The sequence below is a fragment of the Dermacentor albipictus genome, chromosome 3, assembly GCF_038994185.2.
Source record: "Dermacentor albipictus isolate Rhodes 1998 colony chromosome 3, USDA_Dalb.pri_finalv2, whole genome shotgun sequence".
Taxonomy (NCBI): Eukaryota; Metazoa; Arthropoda; class Arachnida; order Ixodida; family Ixodidae; genus Dermacentor; species Dermacentor albipictus.
Genome location: NC_091823.1, coordinates 42,670,754 through 42,686,289, shown reverse-complemented (window position 1 = coordinate 42,686,289; position 15,536 = coordinate 42,670,754). Strand labels below are relative to the sequence as shown.

Sequence of the window (15,536 nt, the reverse complement as noted above, 5' to 3'; positions counted from 1 at the left end):
TCTGTGCGTCACACGAACACATACAGTGTTTCCGGAGTGGATTTACATCGCAGTTCCCTCATCCTGCCTAGTTGACATCGCGTTTTAAGTATGCCCCCTTTGAGTGAGCAATTGTGGCACCTATTTTTGAAGGCAAATAAGCTTTCTCTGCTTGTTCCGAAGCTAATTCAGAAAATGGCAAGTGTGACATATAGCCGTCCCGACCTCGGCCTTTGCACATGTCGAGCACGCCGAAAACGTGGCAGCATGTAGACGACTGTATATTGAAAATCATTTTTAAAAAACGTGCAAGGCGTCTGCATAAACTCGACAAAACCCGCCTGGATAGGTCAGTGCCACTGCCTACGGGGTCATGTTGAACACAGAATAGATGGTTCAATTTCCGACAGCGGCGGCTGGATTTCGGCTGGGGTGGAATACAATTTCGCTCTTGCACTTAGGCCAGGCACGTGTTCAAAAACCCAGATCGGTAGAAATTGGTCGAGAACCCTCCACTTCAGTGTCTTTCGTATCCTGGGTGTTGTTTCTGGCTGGACCTTAAACCCCGTCAACGAATTAGTCAAGTACCGACACAAGCCGGACAAATCAGCTTGTCATGCATGGTCAACTCGCCTGCATCCTTGAACCGAGTATGGTTGACTCAGCCCGACCCGCTCGATCGGACAGGCGTGCATAACCGTGCTCACGTGACATCAGCGGGACCAGGCAGTTCGAGAAGCGTTCGCCATATGTTCGCGTGAACTGTCTGTGTTGCCTCGCCAACGGACAACGACGCCATTTCGAACCGCCAAAAAAGAAAACATAAGCGCTCTCATGTCCAGCTGCGTGAGTCGTGCTTCAACATTCTTTGACTCTCAAGCGCTGAGTTTGTGCGAATGAAGGGAGCTACTGGTACGAAGATGCCATGCAGTTGCCGTAACGTGATAGAGACACTCAACTGTTTTCCTCGTGCGCGCTGATGATGCGGATAATCCAGTGCAGGGCCATATTAGGAAATATGGATGTGACGACTTTCTGGCCGAGCGACAGGTCCGCGTACTCGACGGAACCGGGCACGTCCATGAAGAAGATGGGCACCTCGTACGTCAGCATCCAGAGGCACACGGTGGCGAATACAGCATACACCGCTGTCATCAGAATGGTTGGCGAGAGGCCAGGAACAGTCAGTATTTTGCCCTGATCAAATACTTAAATAGTATATGCCTGATTTAAAGGGCATTTGCTATAGTGGGGTCTTGAAATTGAACATAGATGAATTGCCGCTACCGTGGGGCTAGAGCATATAATAGCGGCTAGTCACTTGTGAACGCCTGGATGCATTTATTTCAGTTGTTGGTGAAACAAATTTCCTCGCCACTTCACCACTCGTACTGCAATACAGCTAAGCAATGGCATGTTTTCGCGTCAGGATGTGTAAACTGCGCGTACCGGTTCGAGAACTCGCGACACATTGGCGGTAACGAGACCGTGTTTCTCCATTCAGACCGCATGCTCTGAAAACTCTTTCTCTTGGGTGCATAAAGCCAAGAGGCTCGGAATGAACATTTCATTTGTTTCGTTCACAATTAAAAAAAACTAGGTCTGTGTATACTCGTTTCGAGCGCATGCATTTAAAAAATTGAATGAGTGAGCGAGTTGGACATGCGCTCACGGGTCTTGACGACGCAGCTTATCAGCAGGCAGAACAGGTCGCAGTATACAGCGTACAACAGAAGCATGAACAGCACAACGCTGAAGTCGCTCTGAGGCAGTAGTGACGGCTCGCAGAAGATGGGGAGCTTCAGGAACACGGTGATGAGCAGCGTCTCCAGCGACATCACCATCATGCCGCTAAGGAAAGCGGACAGCCAGTAGACGGCGTCGGAGATCCCAGCGATGCGCAGGAGCTCCTGCGAGCGCCAGATGCAATGTTGTTCCAACTTGCTGCAATTATCTCTTGGTGAAACATGAGCTGTGGTGTTCGTCCTATACGCAGGTGACGTACAGCCTTTTGCAAAATAACATGCAGGCTACTCCGCGACTTCACCATATATACATTTTGTTCATCTGTGTGGTGTGAAACGTTCTTGTAGTTCTCCTGAGAGTCAAAACATCTTGGTGGCGAGCACAAAAATTCTTTTATGGCTGACGGTGTTCGAACTTATTGCATACCAAAGAATTCACAAGAGTCAAAAATGGGCGAGTTGGTAACGTTGCATCGTGAATGTGCTCACTATTCACATATGCTTAGGTAAAGGGATAGGCAAAGTGAAGTCCTTGGACCTCATACACTAGTCCCTTAAACAGCCCGCAGGTACTAGTGTTTGAGTCCTTAAAACACGAGTCCCAAAACAGCCTGTAGTCAGTCTGGAGGTCGCAGCCATCTCGCAGTTCGTATATTTCTGACAAGGACTGCACCTTCAGCAAACTACGCAAGTAGCAGGGAAGATCGCAGGTCGTTAGAAATTCTAAATTTCGAGCTCAGTATAGCGTAGTGGTATGCATTGACCTCATTGCAGTCGTACAGCTGGCGCAGCGAAAACGTGCGCATTGCATCTATTCACTTATTCCCATTATCTTTGTGTAAGCTGTGAATAGGACGACGATACGGCGCTCTCGACGTCAACTGTGTACGCCATTAGACAAAGACGCCATGGTACTTTTGGTCCAACCATGCAGCTGGGATGTTGGTGTGTGCACTCGTTGCCCCATGCATGTTTAGTTATCGAATTTTACTGCAATTTTTACGGCGTATAAAACTACGAACTTTCGTGTGATCGCCTAATATCTTGCTAACACTACCAGTGCTCCGCCCTTCGGCTGAAGCTTGCGACTTTCTTTTTTTTTTTACATTTTTACTGGGAGAGGACGGCGGGAGGGGGTCCACGATGAGCTTCCGTTATCGTTTAGCGCATACGCGATCCCGTTGGCCAACCGCTGTTTCTCAAGCTCTCATTTCGCCGTGTGCCGCCGTGCGGCGCCTTATATATACCTTCATTCCGACTGACTTCTCCTGCGCAATGCGCTTGACGGCAACGGGTGCCAGGACGATGAAGCCGTAGATGACGCTCACGTCCGTGATCTTGCGCGCGCTTTTGGAGCTGTCGAAGCCCTTCGGGGACGGAAACCGCCGCGTCTGAAAGTAGACCGGCGGCAGCTGCGCGCCACCCGCGATGGGCGACACCATCTGCGCCACGGCCATGTTCAGCCTCGACACCATCGGTAGCAGGATACCTGCAGCACAAGCCGGAGCAGAGCGTCAACTTCAGTAGTGATCCCATCGTTGCCGTACGAGTTCGTTGAATTGTTGAACTCGTTATACGTGGAGAGACAACTCTCGGGCACGCCTTCGTCCCGAAATACGGCTGTACATCGAGAAATACGTTCTACTGGCTCTAATATACAATTTCTGTCTCTGCAGCGAGAGAGAACATCGCGATAGTGTGGCAGCGCGTTTCAGTTGACGCGGAGCAGGACTAACATGCTGGTTATCATCCTCATACGAAAAAAAAAAAGAAGGAAAAGGTCTAAACACTTGGAGCCGAATTCACGAAGCTTTTGTTCGAAAGTACTGCTTACCAGTGGCCGCCATTCAGCGCTAATGATATGTCCAACGTCATGACTGGCTGGCACCTGTTCTTATGAACACTTCTATCGTACGACATTCTTTTGTGAATACGGGCTTTGGTCACGCAGATTTCAGGTCACAGGTCACACGACACACACATTCCTGCAATCGGCCGTTTGTGTAAGTAATCACTTGAATCAATCATAAACTAAAGGAAGAACGAGTGAGTGCGTAAAGGAGTGAACAAGCCATTTAAACAATTCATATATATAGTAGGATACAACTTAAAAATAACAGCAGTTGGCAACCAAGGCACACAAACCGCGCGGGGTTGTGTTAGTCCGCCAGTCAATCGCAGAAGCACAAGTGCAGAAGCAAACAAAATCGTCGTCGTGCGACATCTTCAAAATGGCGTCGTACTTGATACCTCCAGAACGTCTGCTGTTCTTGGAGAGTGTTTTCATCGGCGGAAGCGATGAGGTGTGAAACAGACATGGACAAAGTGTTTGGAGTCTGAGCATTTCACTCTTCAAGGTCCGGGGTACAGTTTATTTCACTGCTGAGGCCATCTTACTCATAAAACTTCCCTGCCAACTGAAGTGAAACTTGAAAATAAATAAATGCAGTGAAGCAAGCGTTTTATTCCAGTTAAATAAAGAATTATGCTTTCACCGTTCCACTATAATATACGAGCGAAAAGGTATAAAATTAAGCGCTAATAATTTTATTTTTGTGGTTACCGTTTTATTTAGGTAACAGGGAAAGTTTAAAGTACGAACTATTTGCAGCCTCGCGGAGGAACAGTGGCTGGCGGTTATGAGGGCGTGGGCGGGGCTTCACTGCAGACTTAAGTGGTATCCGACTATAATTAAGGAATAGAAAAAATTTGGAGTTTGATGTGCCAAAAATATGCTATGATTGTGAGGCACGTCCTAGTGGGGAGTGCGGCTTAATTTTGATCACCTGGCGTTCTTTAACATGCACACGAATCTAAGTACACATACATTTTTTTTTAATTTCACCTGCGACCTCGAGCTCAGCAGGGCAACACCATAGCCAGTGGGCTACCGCGGCGTCGCACAGAACGAACGAACGAAAGAACGAACGAACACAGGGTCACCCTACCCGAGAGCCAAAATGGCGGCCGGAGGGTGACGCCTCCTGGCCGCATCGTCTGTCGGGTGTAGAATTCCTGCCAGGAAGGAAAGCGCAGCGTGTAGCTGAGCACGCCTCGCTCGGCCTGCTCGAACACCACGCCGTAGTTGTTGGCCAGCCCCAAAGCGTTGGTGCGCGTACTCAGGTTGGCCACCATCGCAGACTCGTCAGGGAACTCTTCGAGCTTCGCACGGGGGAACGCGTGGCGTAGCACTTGTTCGCCGGAGACATTCCCTGCTGCTGCTGCAGGCAAGCACCGCCAAGTCTGCTTTCAACCGCCGTGTGCCACAGACGCTCAGCCGCACCACCATAAGGCACGCGTAGTTGCCAACAACAACGAAAAATACTCGTTTGCCGATCGTACACGCAATAAGACGGCGCAAGCATACGTCTCTAAATGGTTTGATAATTGTTATTGTTATTATTAGACTTTTTTTAAGAGGCTCTCAAACAGGACGTATTTTGTTTCTAATATCGTGAGTTTCAGAAGACTAACGAAAATTCGTTAATGAATCTTTTGTTGGGGGCTTGATGGCATGCAGCTGCTTAAATTTAGAGGCAGTCGCATTTCATTGCACCCCATTTTTTAATAATCTTGAAAATTGCCCCTAATTGCAGAAATTCTCCATCAAATTTTAATGCTCAATCCAGCCAACATTGAGACCAAGCGAGCCCTATAGCTACGTCAGACAGTAACACTCCGTGACGAAGTGTGTGACAAAGCCTGTGACGAAGTTTGAATGATGAAATGTCGCGGCAAATACTGGCGTGGAACGTCACAGCAGATGCTTCACAGGAAGAACTTGGCTTAGCATGGGAGGTATTCTGCGACAAACAAGGACTAAAGGCCTTACAGGTCGAGGATAGACACAGAAATACCCCCAATGCATAGTATTAAGCATACGTGAATAAGGATTTGTATAATATAAGGAATAGCATCCTACCTTCTGCAAAGCATGTCCGTGTCAACTACAAGTTTTGTTTGTTCCCTTTGTTTAAGAATGAACAAAACAAAGCAAAAAAAACACGGATTGCCAAAATCGTCTCTAGTTGCTTTTTTGTTGTTGTTGTTGTTGTTGTTAACGCGGTTTTCTTTAAACGCAAAGATATTGCCGACGACGAGGATTTAAAGAGATGAGTTGCGTTACATGATTTGCCAGCAGCTCTCTATGTTCCCGTGAGCACTTTCGCTTATTTAAATAGAACGTTTGCGTCCAAAGGGAAGCTATTGCTTGTGTTAATCGTTTGTAATAGTTATCAGAAAAATCACTGACTCTGGAATGCCAGACAACAAAACAACCGATCACTCCAGATTTTTCCCTCTTTCAAACATATCACCCAATTTTGAACCCCCCTCCCTCTCTGAATTTCGAAAAATATATAAAGCTAGAATACGGAGAACCCTGTACATACACGAAGAAGCTAAAGAGAACAGCTTTAGCTTCTCCGTACAGTGTTCGCGTAGCGCTTGCCTGGCGCCGGCACGAAGGCGATGGTGGAGGGGAAGTAGAAGGATGGTGTGACCACTTCCTCGGCCTCCGTGTCGCCGACCAGGAGACCCGACAGGGGTCCCGGAGTGGACTGTCCCGTCGACGAGGACTGGTCGCGGCTGCAGTGCAGGTACGTTTGCACGAGCGTCAGCAGCAGCGGCGTCAGCACCTCCAGCGCCGTGATCGTCCAGTTTCGGCGCAGCTTGTACAGGTAGACGCTCTTCCAGAGCAGCAGGCGCAGCTGTCGCCAGAGCATGGATCCTTCCGCACCTGTGCACGACGCCTGCCCGAAGCTTCTTCGGACGTCGATCTTTACGCGTGCACGCGCACAAAGGCAAGCCAAGCGCACACGCAGACAAAACGCACGCAATACACACGCACATGTGTCCGCTGAGAAGTTAAAGGCACACGTATGGTCACAGCATAGATATTGATATATAAGAGCACGGGTACTCGCGCTAGAATGACGCTGTGTACGGTTAAAATTAGATTGTGAGGCTTAGCGTCCCTAAACTTTAACACCATTGGTTATGAAGGGCGCCGTGTTGGGGGGTCTTGCGTACTAGTTTTGACCATCTGTGGCTATTTATAACGTGCACCCAAAGCACAGTGCACAAGCAAGGTTTCTTTTTTCGTTTTTTTTTTTTTCATCTGCATTGGAATGCGGCCGCCATGACTGCAGTAAATGGCGGAACCTTTCGACTGCCGGTAAATTGGCATACAGGATCGCCCTTTCGTCTGGAAAATAGATATAAAATTCCTGCACTCTCCTTGGGAGCGCTTTTCATGTTCGCAGATAAATTGCTTCATTCCAAGGCTTGCGCATCCTTGAATTAATGAAGGATGATAACCTCACGGTGTCTCACAAATTATACGCAGCGAAGCGAAAGTTTTCGCTAGAGCGCGCGAATAGATGCAGCAGTTTTCTTTATTTGCACTTCAATTACACTTAATCACACAAAAAGGTAGCTTTTTCACAATAATTTATTGAAAGGGGCACACCATTTGAATTAATAAATTTGATGTCCCTCTTAAAAGCACCAATTTCGTATTTTTGTGACAGACTACACATTACGCGCTCGTTCATAAATGAGTATCGAGGGCATGCCTTATACAGTTGTGCAAACACATCGCGGCTACTTTCCCGATTCAGACAAGGTCAGCATTGTCTTGCCAAAATTAACACTTGAACGCCTTCTCGTTTCAAACGGTAGAGTTTCTCCGTTTACAGTTATCGTTCAGTTACCACTCAAAAACAAGTCTCACCTTTTAAAATGCTTCACAAGAGGTTGCAGGATCTGATTCTCAAAGACCTATTTAGAACTGGCTTGCTTGCCCTTTGCGCATGAAGCGATTCTCTGGACGGTGCGTGGCACGAGAACAAATGCTACTCTTCTTCTTCCTCCTGTTTTTGTAGAAGGAGTTCAGAAGGCAGATCATCCCGTCTTCCATAATTTATGAGTCCAGTAAATTGCCGCAAGCAGTGGGTTGAATAATTATCTCGTGTATGTTTGCTTGTTTGTGGTGCGGCCAATGTGAATTGTTAATTAGACCTAAGTTAAGCATGGGCTTTTATCACGGGCAACACCTGAAACAATACGGCAGCGTACTATAGCCACCCTTAAATACCAGCACCCATTGCCCTTTTCTATTGGCCTGAGTGCAGACACCTTGAGTTAGAAATAAACAAAGTCCAGTGCCTTTAAAATTAGAAGTTTCACAAACCTTATTTCCACAATGCTTGTGAAAATTTAAACACAGAAATACGAGAGTGGATAGCTCCAGTCAGAGATGCAAAATTACCGAAATTTTTGAAGGCATGGAGAAAGGACAATGGAAAGGTTTTTCTTCGGAAATTTCGGGAACATTGAAAAAAATATCCAAGAATACTTTAGCATAGCGAAGTAAGTATACTGTAGCAGCAGGTGAAGGTTAATGCAAGGACGAGTTTCCCATGCTTACATGAAATTACTTACATTGTATAGAGAATAGTTGCGTACTCTTTTATTCGCTGAGAGATTCTCGGCATCTTCAGCAATTTTCGATAGTAGTGGCCGTGAAAGCTGCATGCGCTTTTGCTCTGCTAGGGTAGAAAGGCTGGAGCACTGCCTGCATGCTTGCGTCACTTTTGTTTTTCGGGTGCTGTGCGTCTGCTACGTGATCAGCTTCGTGCTGTGGGTTTGTTCAGAAATCAAATTGTGGGGTTTTACGTGCCAAAACCGCGATCTGATTATGAGGCAAGCCGTATTGGGGACGGCGTGTTAACTTTGACCGCCTGGGGTTCTTTCACGTGCACATAAGTCTACGGGTATTTTTTGCATTTCGCCCCCATCGAAATGCGACCGCGATTTGATCCCGCTACCTCGTGCTTAGCAGCGCAACACCAACGCCAATAAGCAACCACGGGGTTTTGGTTTGTGGTGGCGAAAGCTCGTATAACAAACGACATCATGTGGAGACGGCAGAAAAAAAAAAAAAAAAATATATATATATATATATATATATATATATATATATATATATATATATATATATATATATATATATATATATATATATATATATATATATATATAGCAAGTGAAGCGTTCACTCACATGATCCGGCAGTGAAGCACGTAAAGGAATGAAAACACGGTGGAAGGGCTGACTTTACGGCCTTTCGGTCGCCGACCTTTAGCCGCCTAGGTGCAAGCAAAAATAACGAGTTTGGGAGCTGTTTAGACTTCTGTCTTTGTATCCTATTATTTTACAATCAAGAGATAGCTGAGTTCTTCAAGCAGTAAAAATCAATTAGAAAAAATTGGCACTTTGGAAACGATCTTTTTTTTTTTTTCGACACTAACTCGGGAAGTAAAGGGTTAAACGTAGGTGCCATATTTTCGGTGTCCGAACATTACGTGTCATATTTTCGAATAACATATGATGGGACACACAAGTAGAGCAGGTGGTAACAAAACAGCACCTATACTTGAAGTAAGGCATGTTGTCGGGCTATATAGACACAGCAATTTTTCTTTTTTTTTTAATGCGCGGGGTAGACAAGACGCGAACAGAAACATACATAGACGCGCTTGTGTGTGCGTCTATGTTTCTGTTCACGTCCTGTTTTCCTCGCGCAGGTTAAAATTTTACTGAACGTATATTTGGTATAATTTATCGCAACCATTATCTACTTCCGTTGGAAACAACACCTACCATCCATCGTTTCTATCCTATGCGCTCTACATTTTTTCTAGTTTAGAGTGAATCATCGGAAACAAACATTGATAAGCTTACAAGACTTCAAAATACATTTTTATATTTATTGCTAAAAAGAGTCTAATCATTCTATTAGTTATATACAAGAAAAATATAAGTTAATAGGTATAGAGAACCTTTACAACTAGATCTGTAAGGCGATTAAAAAAAACTTAAACAAAGAACAATAATTTCTGAACTGGCCAACCTAAAACCCACTTGGGACAAATATTACACACGCCAGTATAATCGCTGGTTAGTGCCTCGATCACGCCCAAAGTATGGCGACCAGATGCTACGCATTGTTATTCCAAAGATATTAACTGATCTTATTGACTTTGATGTAAACATAGAAAATATGACTTAAACAGATGTTGCAGCATTGTTTTTCTAATTTTATTGCTAATTTATGTCAGCTGTTCACTATAAGTGTGATTGTATAAGCGTGTCTGTGTTCTTCTTCTGTCCTGTTTCTGATGCGCTACGCCTTTTGCCTCCATCGTGATTTACCCAATTGTATAACTGTAATCCAATTCTATGTCTTTTCAACATGCGTGTATATTTTCCCTTCTATATTTTTATGTTTGAGCAATAGCTATTGTATCCTGTTAAACATTGTTTTGTAGTACGTAGTTGTGAATTATTGTTATTGTAATAATTATCATATCTCATGTTTGATATCTGATATTTACTATTGGATGTCACTGCTTTACAGTCCTTTTGAAGGCAGTAGGAGCTAGTCAAGCTGATTTTTTGCAGCTTTTACGTCCGCCATCCTTCATGTACGTCTCAAGAAAATAAAGATTCAATTCAATTCAATATATGAACTCAAACCAAATAAGTCTAGCTGCAATACTGAACACTATAGTTAGCCTTCTTCATTGACAGCCGCAGGCACTACGACAATATATATTTTATGGTTTTGCACCTACTAACCTACAAAGGTGGACAAAATGCGTGCGTCTTTGGTATAACACGCACAGCGCTCATAAACACAACTAAACGAATGAGAGTTAACTCGTAACCTAAAGAAACCAAAGTGAACCGTCACTAATACACGAGGAAATGCACGCAGCAGAACGACAATACCTGATTTCCTGCTTTTATTCATGCCACATCAGCTGATTAATCAAAATTAAACCATTAATCGAGAAATGTCACAATTAGAACTGCCCCGCACAAGGCACTACTGGTCATAAAATCACCTCCAGCGCTTGTCGAATGGGTACCACAGTGCCACATTTGACCTGCCGAAGCGAAGAGAGCGGGGGGGGGGGGGGAGCTTTTCCTTAAGACATGGAAGGGAGCGGGACCCTCCGACCCCCCCCCCCCCCCTCCCCCTCTCACGAGAGATAGAACAAACCAATAAGTGAAGTCGGTGCTCGCACCGGTATTGCAGAAGTTGCTCGTGGAAGGTGTATTAAGTCTTCACAAAAGGGGCCTGAAAAGTCGTTCTCACCGTTCAGCGGGGCAATCAGTGGGGTATATTACGCAGTCACACCACGCGAGAGAACATTCGTAATTTAGCACAGCGAAGAAGTCCAATTGGCGGAGCGTCCCACCGGTTGCTTATCTCGAAGCCTGCGGAAGAAATGGACGCAGAATTTTTTTGCCAATAACAACACAGATTCGAGACCTTATATGCAACTAAAACCGGTTGCTTCTCAATCTTTGTATCGTGGAGCCAAAAATACAACCGAATGACGCGCGTATTCCGCCGTCGCCTATGCCGAGGACGTGCTTCTTTTGTCCCTAACAATATGGCCGCTGTGGCTTCACTTGCTCTAGTAGGCGGCTGCGTGGACTGCTACTCCAGAAGTTTTGTATAACCTCATTGGATAGAACCACAATTTATATCACACCATTAACACCATGGAGAAAGGTGCATCCAGGTGGATCACACCAACCCTTATATAGTGGAACTCTCTCGATTTAAAGTGCAAATCTCAAAGCCTATGCTTTTGCTGGTTGAATGCGCGGAAACGATTTTGGGAGCCGAGGACACGTCATAGCCGTCGGGTTTTCGACACAATCTATTGTTTCTGGTTCCTACAGTCATAGAGTTTCTCACTACTAGTTATAGTGAGAAACTCTATGCCTACAGTAAGCGAACGCATGGAGTATAAGATCAGTATTTGTTACCTTGAGAAACCTGTGCCGTGAGGTTGCGGTGTAGAAATATTTATCCTACATCGTACGTGAGGTGAAGAACAAATCTCCAACGCTAGGACTTTTCTGTTATCTTATTTATTTGAGGTGGATTAGAGATCTCCAAGGCTAGGCTTTTTTTGTTATCCTAATTATTTACTACTAAATGGCGTAAAGTGTCTGCCCGACACAGCGCACACCCTAACAGCGCGACAGCGCTATGATCTGCTAGAGGTATGCTGCTGCTGATGATGATGAAGGTCACGTAGACCGCCGCTTGGAGCGAGGTCTGTAGTTTCGCCAGTTTCGCTCCTCATTCAGCGATTCCGCCCAATTCAACGTTTGGTGTGCGGCTGCTGAGGTGTCTGTGGTTGCTTCATTCCCATGCATCATTCTGTGAGTTGGCTGCGTTAACTCGCACTATATGCGCAGCAGAAACGAATGCAACACGCAAAGTTACGCGGTGCGAACTGACTACCATCCGGAGCGGCGTGCTGCTGCGATTCTGGCTTCGATCGCCCGACTGGGGAAAGTGTGGGTGTTGTAGGCGTAGCGTATTGCTGTCAAAGCGGCGATTTCTAATAAGGGCCACGTCAAACGCTACTGAGCCGCAGTCGTGACCCTTCTGTGAACAGGACGTCAAACGAAGTGAGCTCCAGCTCGTGCGAAGTCAGGCGAAGTTCTCTGTGGCCTTCAACAAACTAAGGTAAGCTCCTCACCGCAAGTGGTCATTGATCTTGATCAGAACCGGGCTACGTGATGGGGTTCAGTTCTTGGAATCCGTTTCCTCGGTAGAGACGAAGCAGATCGCGTTCTTGGGAGCGCGACAAGAACTGTAAGAAGGTGTTGATATGCCGAGGATGGTGTTTCGTATGTCGATTCTATCCGTTACGAGTGTACTGTACTTATGTCCCGCACGGTACTGATTCGCTGTGTGCGCTTTCGTGAATTGGTTCCCTTGTGCGGACAGCTTATGAGCCACGTGCAGCAACAGTTCTACGCTACCGGTAGCAGCTTGTCAGCACCTTTTTGCCTCCTTTTTACTCTAAAAACACGTCTAATGTAAGTTTTTTTTTCTCATTCCAGGCTTACCGTATGCAATAAGAGTAATACGGGTGTGATACATTTACAGTTATCGAGAATATCATTGTAGAGACTAAACCTGTTATACCTAAATCCGTCTGCAAGTTTTAGCTTTCTTAATGTTGCGTAATAACTGTAATAATCATGACGTGAAATTAGTTGTAGTGTAATTCCTTGATACCAGATGCAGTACATGACACTAGCAGCTTGAGGCCAGAATGCGGCATTTGTCTTTTTCTTCCTTGTTTTTCTTCTTGCGCCTACAGCTCTTCACATTTATGCAGCACAGAAGGTACGTGCGGCATATATATTGCATATGTAAATAGCTAGTGTGCCATATGCAATGCATACTCTTTACAAGTGAGATGACAGCATCATATGCAATGCAAGTGTGCCGAGAGCTGTGTTAAGCTGTGCGTCTTCTCACCCATTGCCAAGTGAATGAGTTAAGACACCAGGCAGCCTGTTTGCTTCAAGCATGTCTTGGGGTAACTACCACATGAACTGCTTAGCATCACGATAAGCCTCCGTAATAGGTTTACTTTCCCGGCATAGCAATTTCCTTCCCTCTTATATAATGTTGCTTTTGTGTAACTAAACTCTTTTTATCTCAACTAAACTACTGCCGTGTTGGTGTAGGCTATGACTACTTCAGCTAAATTAAAGAAATTGTCTTGGTTCAAAAGAAAAGTGGTGACACTAATCACACGCTTGGCCTATGATTTTCTGGTAGAAACATTTGTATGCTTACCACTACCAGCTGTGCAGATCTTTAATACAGAAAACTAATCAAAAGAGAAATATCTTAACCACACCAAGCAGGCTTGCGATTAAAGCTCCCACAAAGTATCGTATGAGAAACCCTGAATATAGTAAAATTCACCCATTTCGCACCCATTATGTTTTTGCCCATAATTAAAGTTCATAGATGTTCACATACATGTATTATAGTTTGTTCATATATATTTATCTAAGGAAAGTGTTTGGTTATCTCAGGAAGGTATGTGATGCTGTTGTGTACTTCTAGGGTTCAAGGTTTTGTTGATGCTTTGCTCGCCAGGCTGTTATATTCTATGTCCATATACTACACATACAGGCCTTTTACCTACCTATGCCTGACTTCATAGGTGTGTGTACAACATTTCTCGTACTAGAGTCTAACTATTTTTGTTCTGGTTTAATCTGTGGGGTGCTGTTTTTCTGTTATCAGGATAAACAAGAATTGTACCATGTCTGCCACTGCTTGCCTTGTGTGGAGTGAGGGCTATTAAAACTTCTTTAAAGCTTTTTTTTTTCCTCTCTCCTTACACAGTTATGAATTTAAAAAAAAAATGTTGATCAACTGCTTTGGCACCACTTAATTCCAGCCATTTCACAAAGGCTGTGGCAGGCAGCAAACACTGAAATAACTGCATAGGAATTATCTACGAAAAGTGAGGAGTGTTTAGTTAGAGCAGTAAACGAGTGTTAGAAAGGCTCACATGAAGGACACAGGAGAACAAAGTTGATATTGTCATTGTATAAAACTTATAGCCTAAACTTGTCAGATGGTGCCAAGCAAATTACTTGTCTTTAGTGTAGTTGGAAAACTAAGCATTCTTATACTGATACAATAATTACAGTGACGTTCGTGTTTGTTCTAAGAACTATAAGAAAAGAAATTCTGTTGCAACTATAACGGATTTTGTGCTCACGGATGTTTTTTTTCACTGAGGCTCCCTGAAAAGGTTGCATTTTTGGCTCGCATCATCAAAAAAGAACACAAAATGTCACTATTTGCCTGTCTTGTACAGACTTCTTATTGCATACAGGTGACATAGTCTGTCCATCCTTGCTTCCAACGCTTATTCTCGACAGCGAATTACTAACATTGGTGTGCCCCAGAGATCTATCCTGAGGCCACTTCTGTTTTTGGTTTATATTGCTTGTTTGCTTGTTTTCGGCAACGTCTCGACAATCGACACCATCATTAAGGAATGCCGTCGCCTTGAACAGGCTAAGAGCCGCCGTATCACACACCACATCACGTGGCTACCCAGCACCTCCACCAGAATGTTACGTGTAAAAAGATACAGACGGAAGAGGCTATTTACAAGCTATTTACACTGGACTGGAGCCAGAGCGCCAGGCCGACATTCTTCTCGCACCAAGGGCACAGACTCGCTTCGTTGTCGTTCTCGCGGTGGCTCGTCTCTCGGGTATCTACTGATAATATCGTAATAATATTAATGATTTACCTGTCTTTCTTCCACAAAATGCATTCTGTACGCGGATGACACCACTATATTCACCTTTTATAAGGATATCTCATCTCTCGTTAATAAGTTACATGCTGACTTAGAAAATATCTTAAGGTGGTGTAACGTTAACATGTTATCTGTTAATGCAACTAAAACTAAATTTGTTGTATTCTCTTCACATCAGTGAAACATACCATCCATTCCACCTATCACTTTTGGTTCTCACCGCCTTCCTCCAAGTTCATGTTCATCTTTCCTTGGTATTCTACTTGACTGTAATTTGAAATATCACAATCATATTGCTCAAATAAAAAGGAAAATAGCTTATGGTATACGCATCTTAATTAAAACACACCCTTACTTCACACGTGCCACATTACTCTCACTTTACCACTTGTTTGTCCACTCTCGCATTACTTATGGCATAATATGTTGGGGTAACACCTATAATACTCATATTGTGTCTTTCCAGAATGTTCAGAACCGAGCCATAATAATTACTTACGGCCCACGTTTTTCTAATTCCTCTTCCCTACTACATGAGAATAACATCCTTACCATATCTGGACTCACTAAATACAACCTAGGTATTTTCTTCTACAGATTTGTGAATAATGAGCTTCCATCGATCCCA

At 44.5% G+C, this 15,536-nt stretch overlaps 2 protein-coding genes across 5 annotated transcripts in view; one reads left to right on the top strand and one right to left on the bottom strand.

Annotated features, from left to right (window-relative positions):
- LOC135902544 (phospholipid-transporting ATPase ABCA3-like) overlaps positions 1-7,576 on the bottom strand; it is a 48,228-nt gene extending 40,652 nt beyond the window's left edge. The window contains exons 1-6 of one of the 3 annotated variants that reach the window (XM_065432677.1): positions 7,459-7,576; positions 6,175-6,475; positions 4,673-4,945; positions 2,972-3,213; positions 1,652-1,889; positions 939-1,127 (exon numbers count right to left, since the gene is read on the bottom strand). In XM_065432677.1, coding sequence (XP_065288749.1) covers positions 939-1,127; positions 1,652-1,889; positions 2,972-3,213; positions 4,673-4,945; positions 6,175-6,448 — 1,216 coding nt within the window. In that variant the 5' untranslated portion in view covers positions 6,449-6,475; positions 7,459-7,576. The remainder of the gene's footprint in view (positions 1-938; positions 1,128-1,651; positions 1,890-2,971; positions 3,214-4,672; positions 4,946-6,174; positions 6,476-7,458) is intronic. The other 2 variants (XM_070535400.1, XM_065432678.1) reach the window with 2 other exon arrangements.
- Positions 7,577-11,834: 4,258 nt separating this feature from the next.
- sgl (UDP-glucose 6-dehydrogenase sgl) overlaps positions 11,835-15,536 on the top strand; it is a 35,274-nt gene continuing 31,572 nt past the window's right edge. The window contains exon 1 of one of the 2 annotated variants that reach the window (XM_065432681.2): positions 11,835-12,285. Coding sequence is in view for 1 of the 2 variants with exons in the window: in XM_065432680.2 (XP_065288752.1) it covers positions 11,964-11,975 (12 nt within the window). In the remaining variant the exon portion in view is untranslated. The remainder of the gene's footprint in view (positions 12,286-15,536) is intronic. The other variant, XM_065432680.2, reaches the window with a different exon arrangement.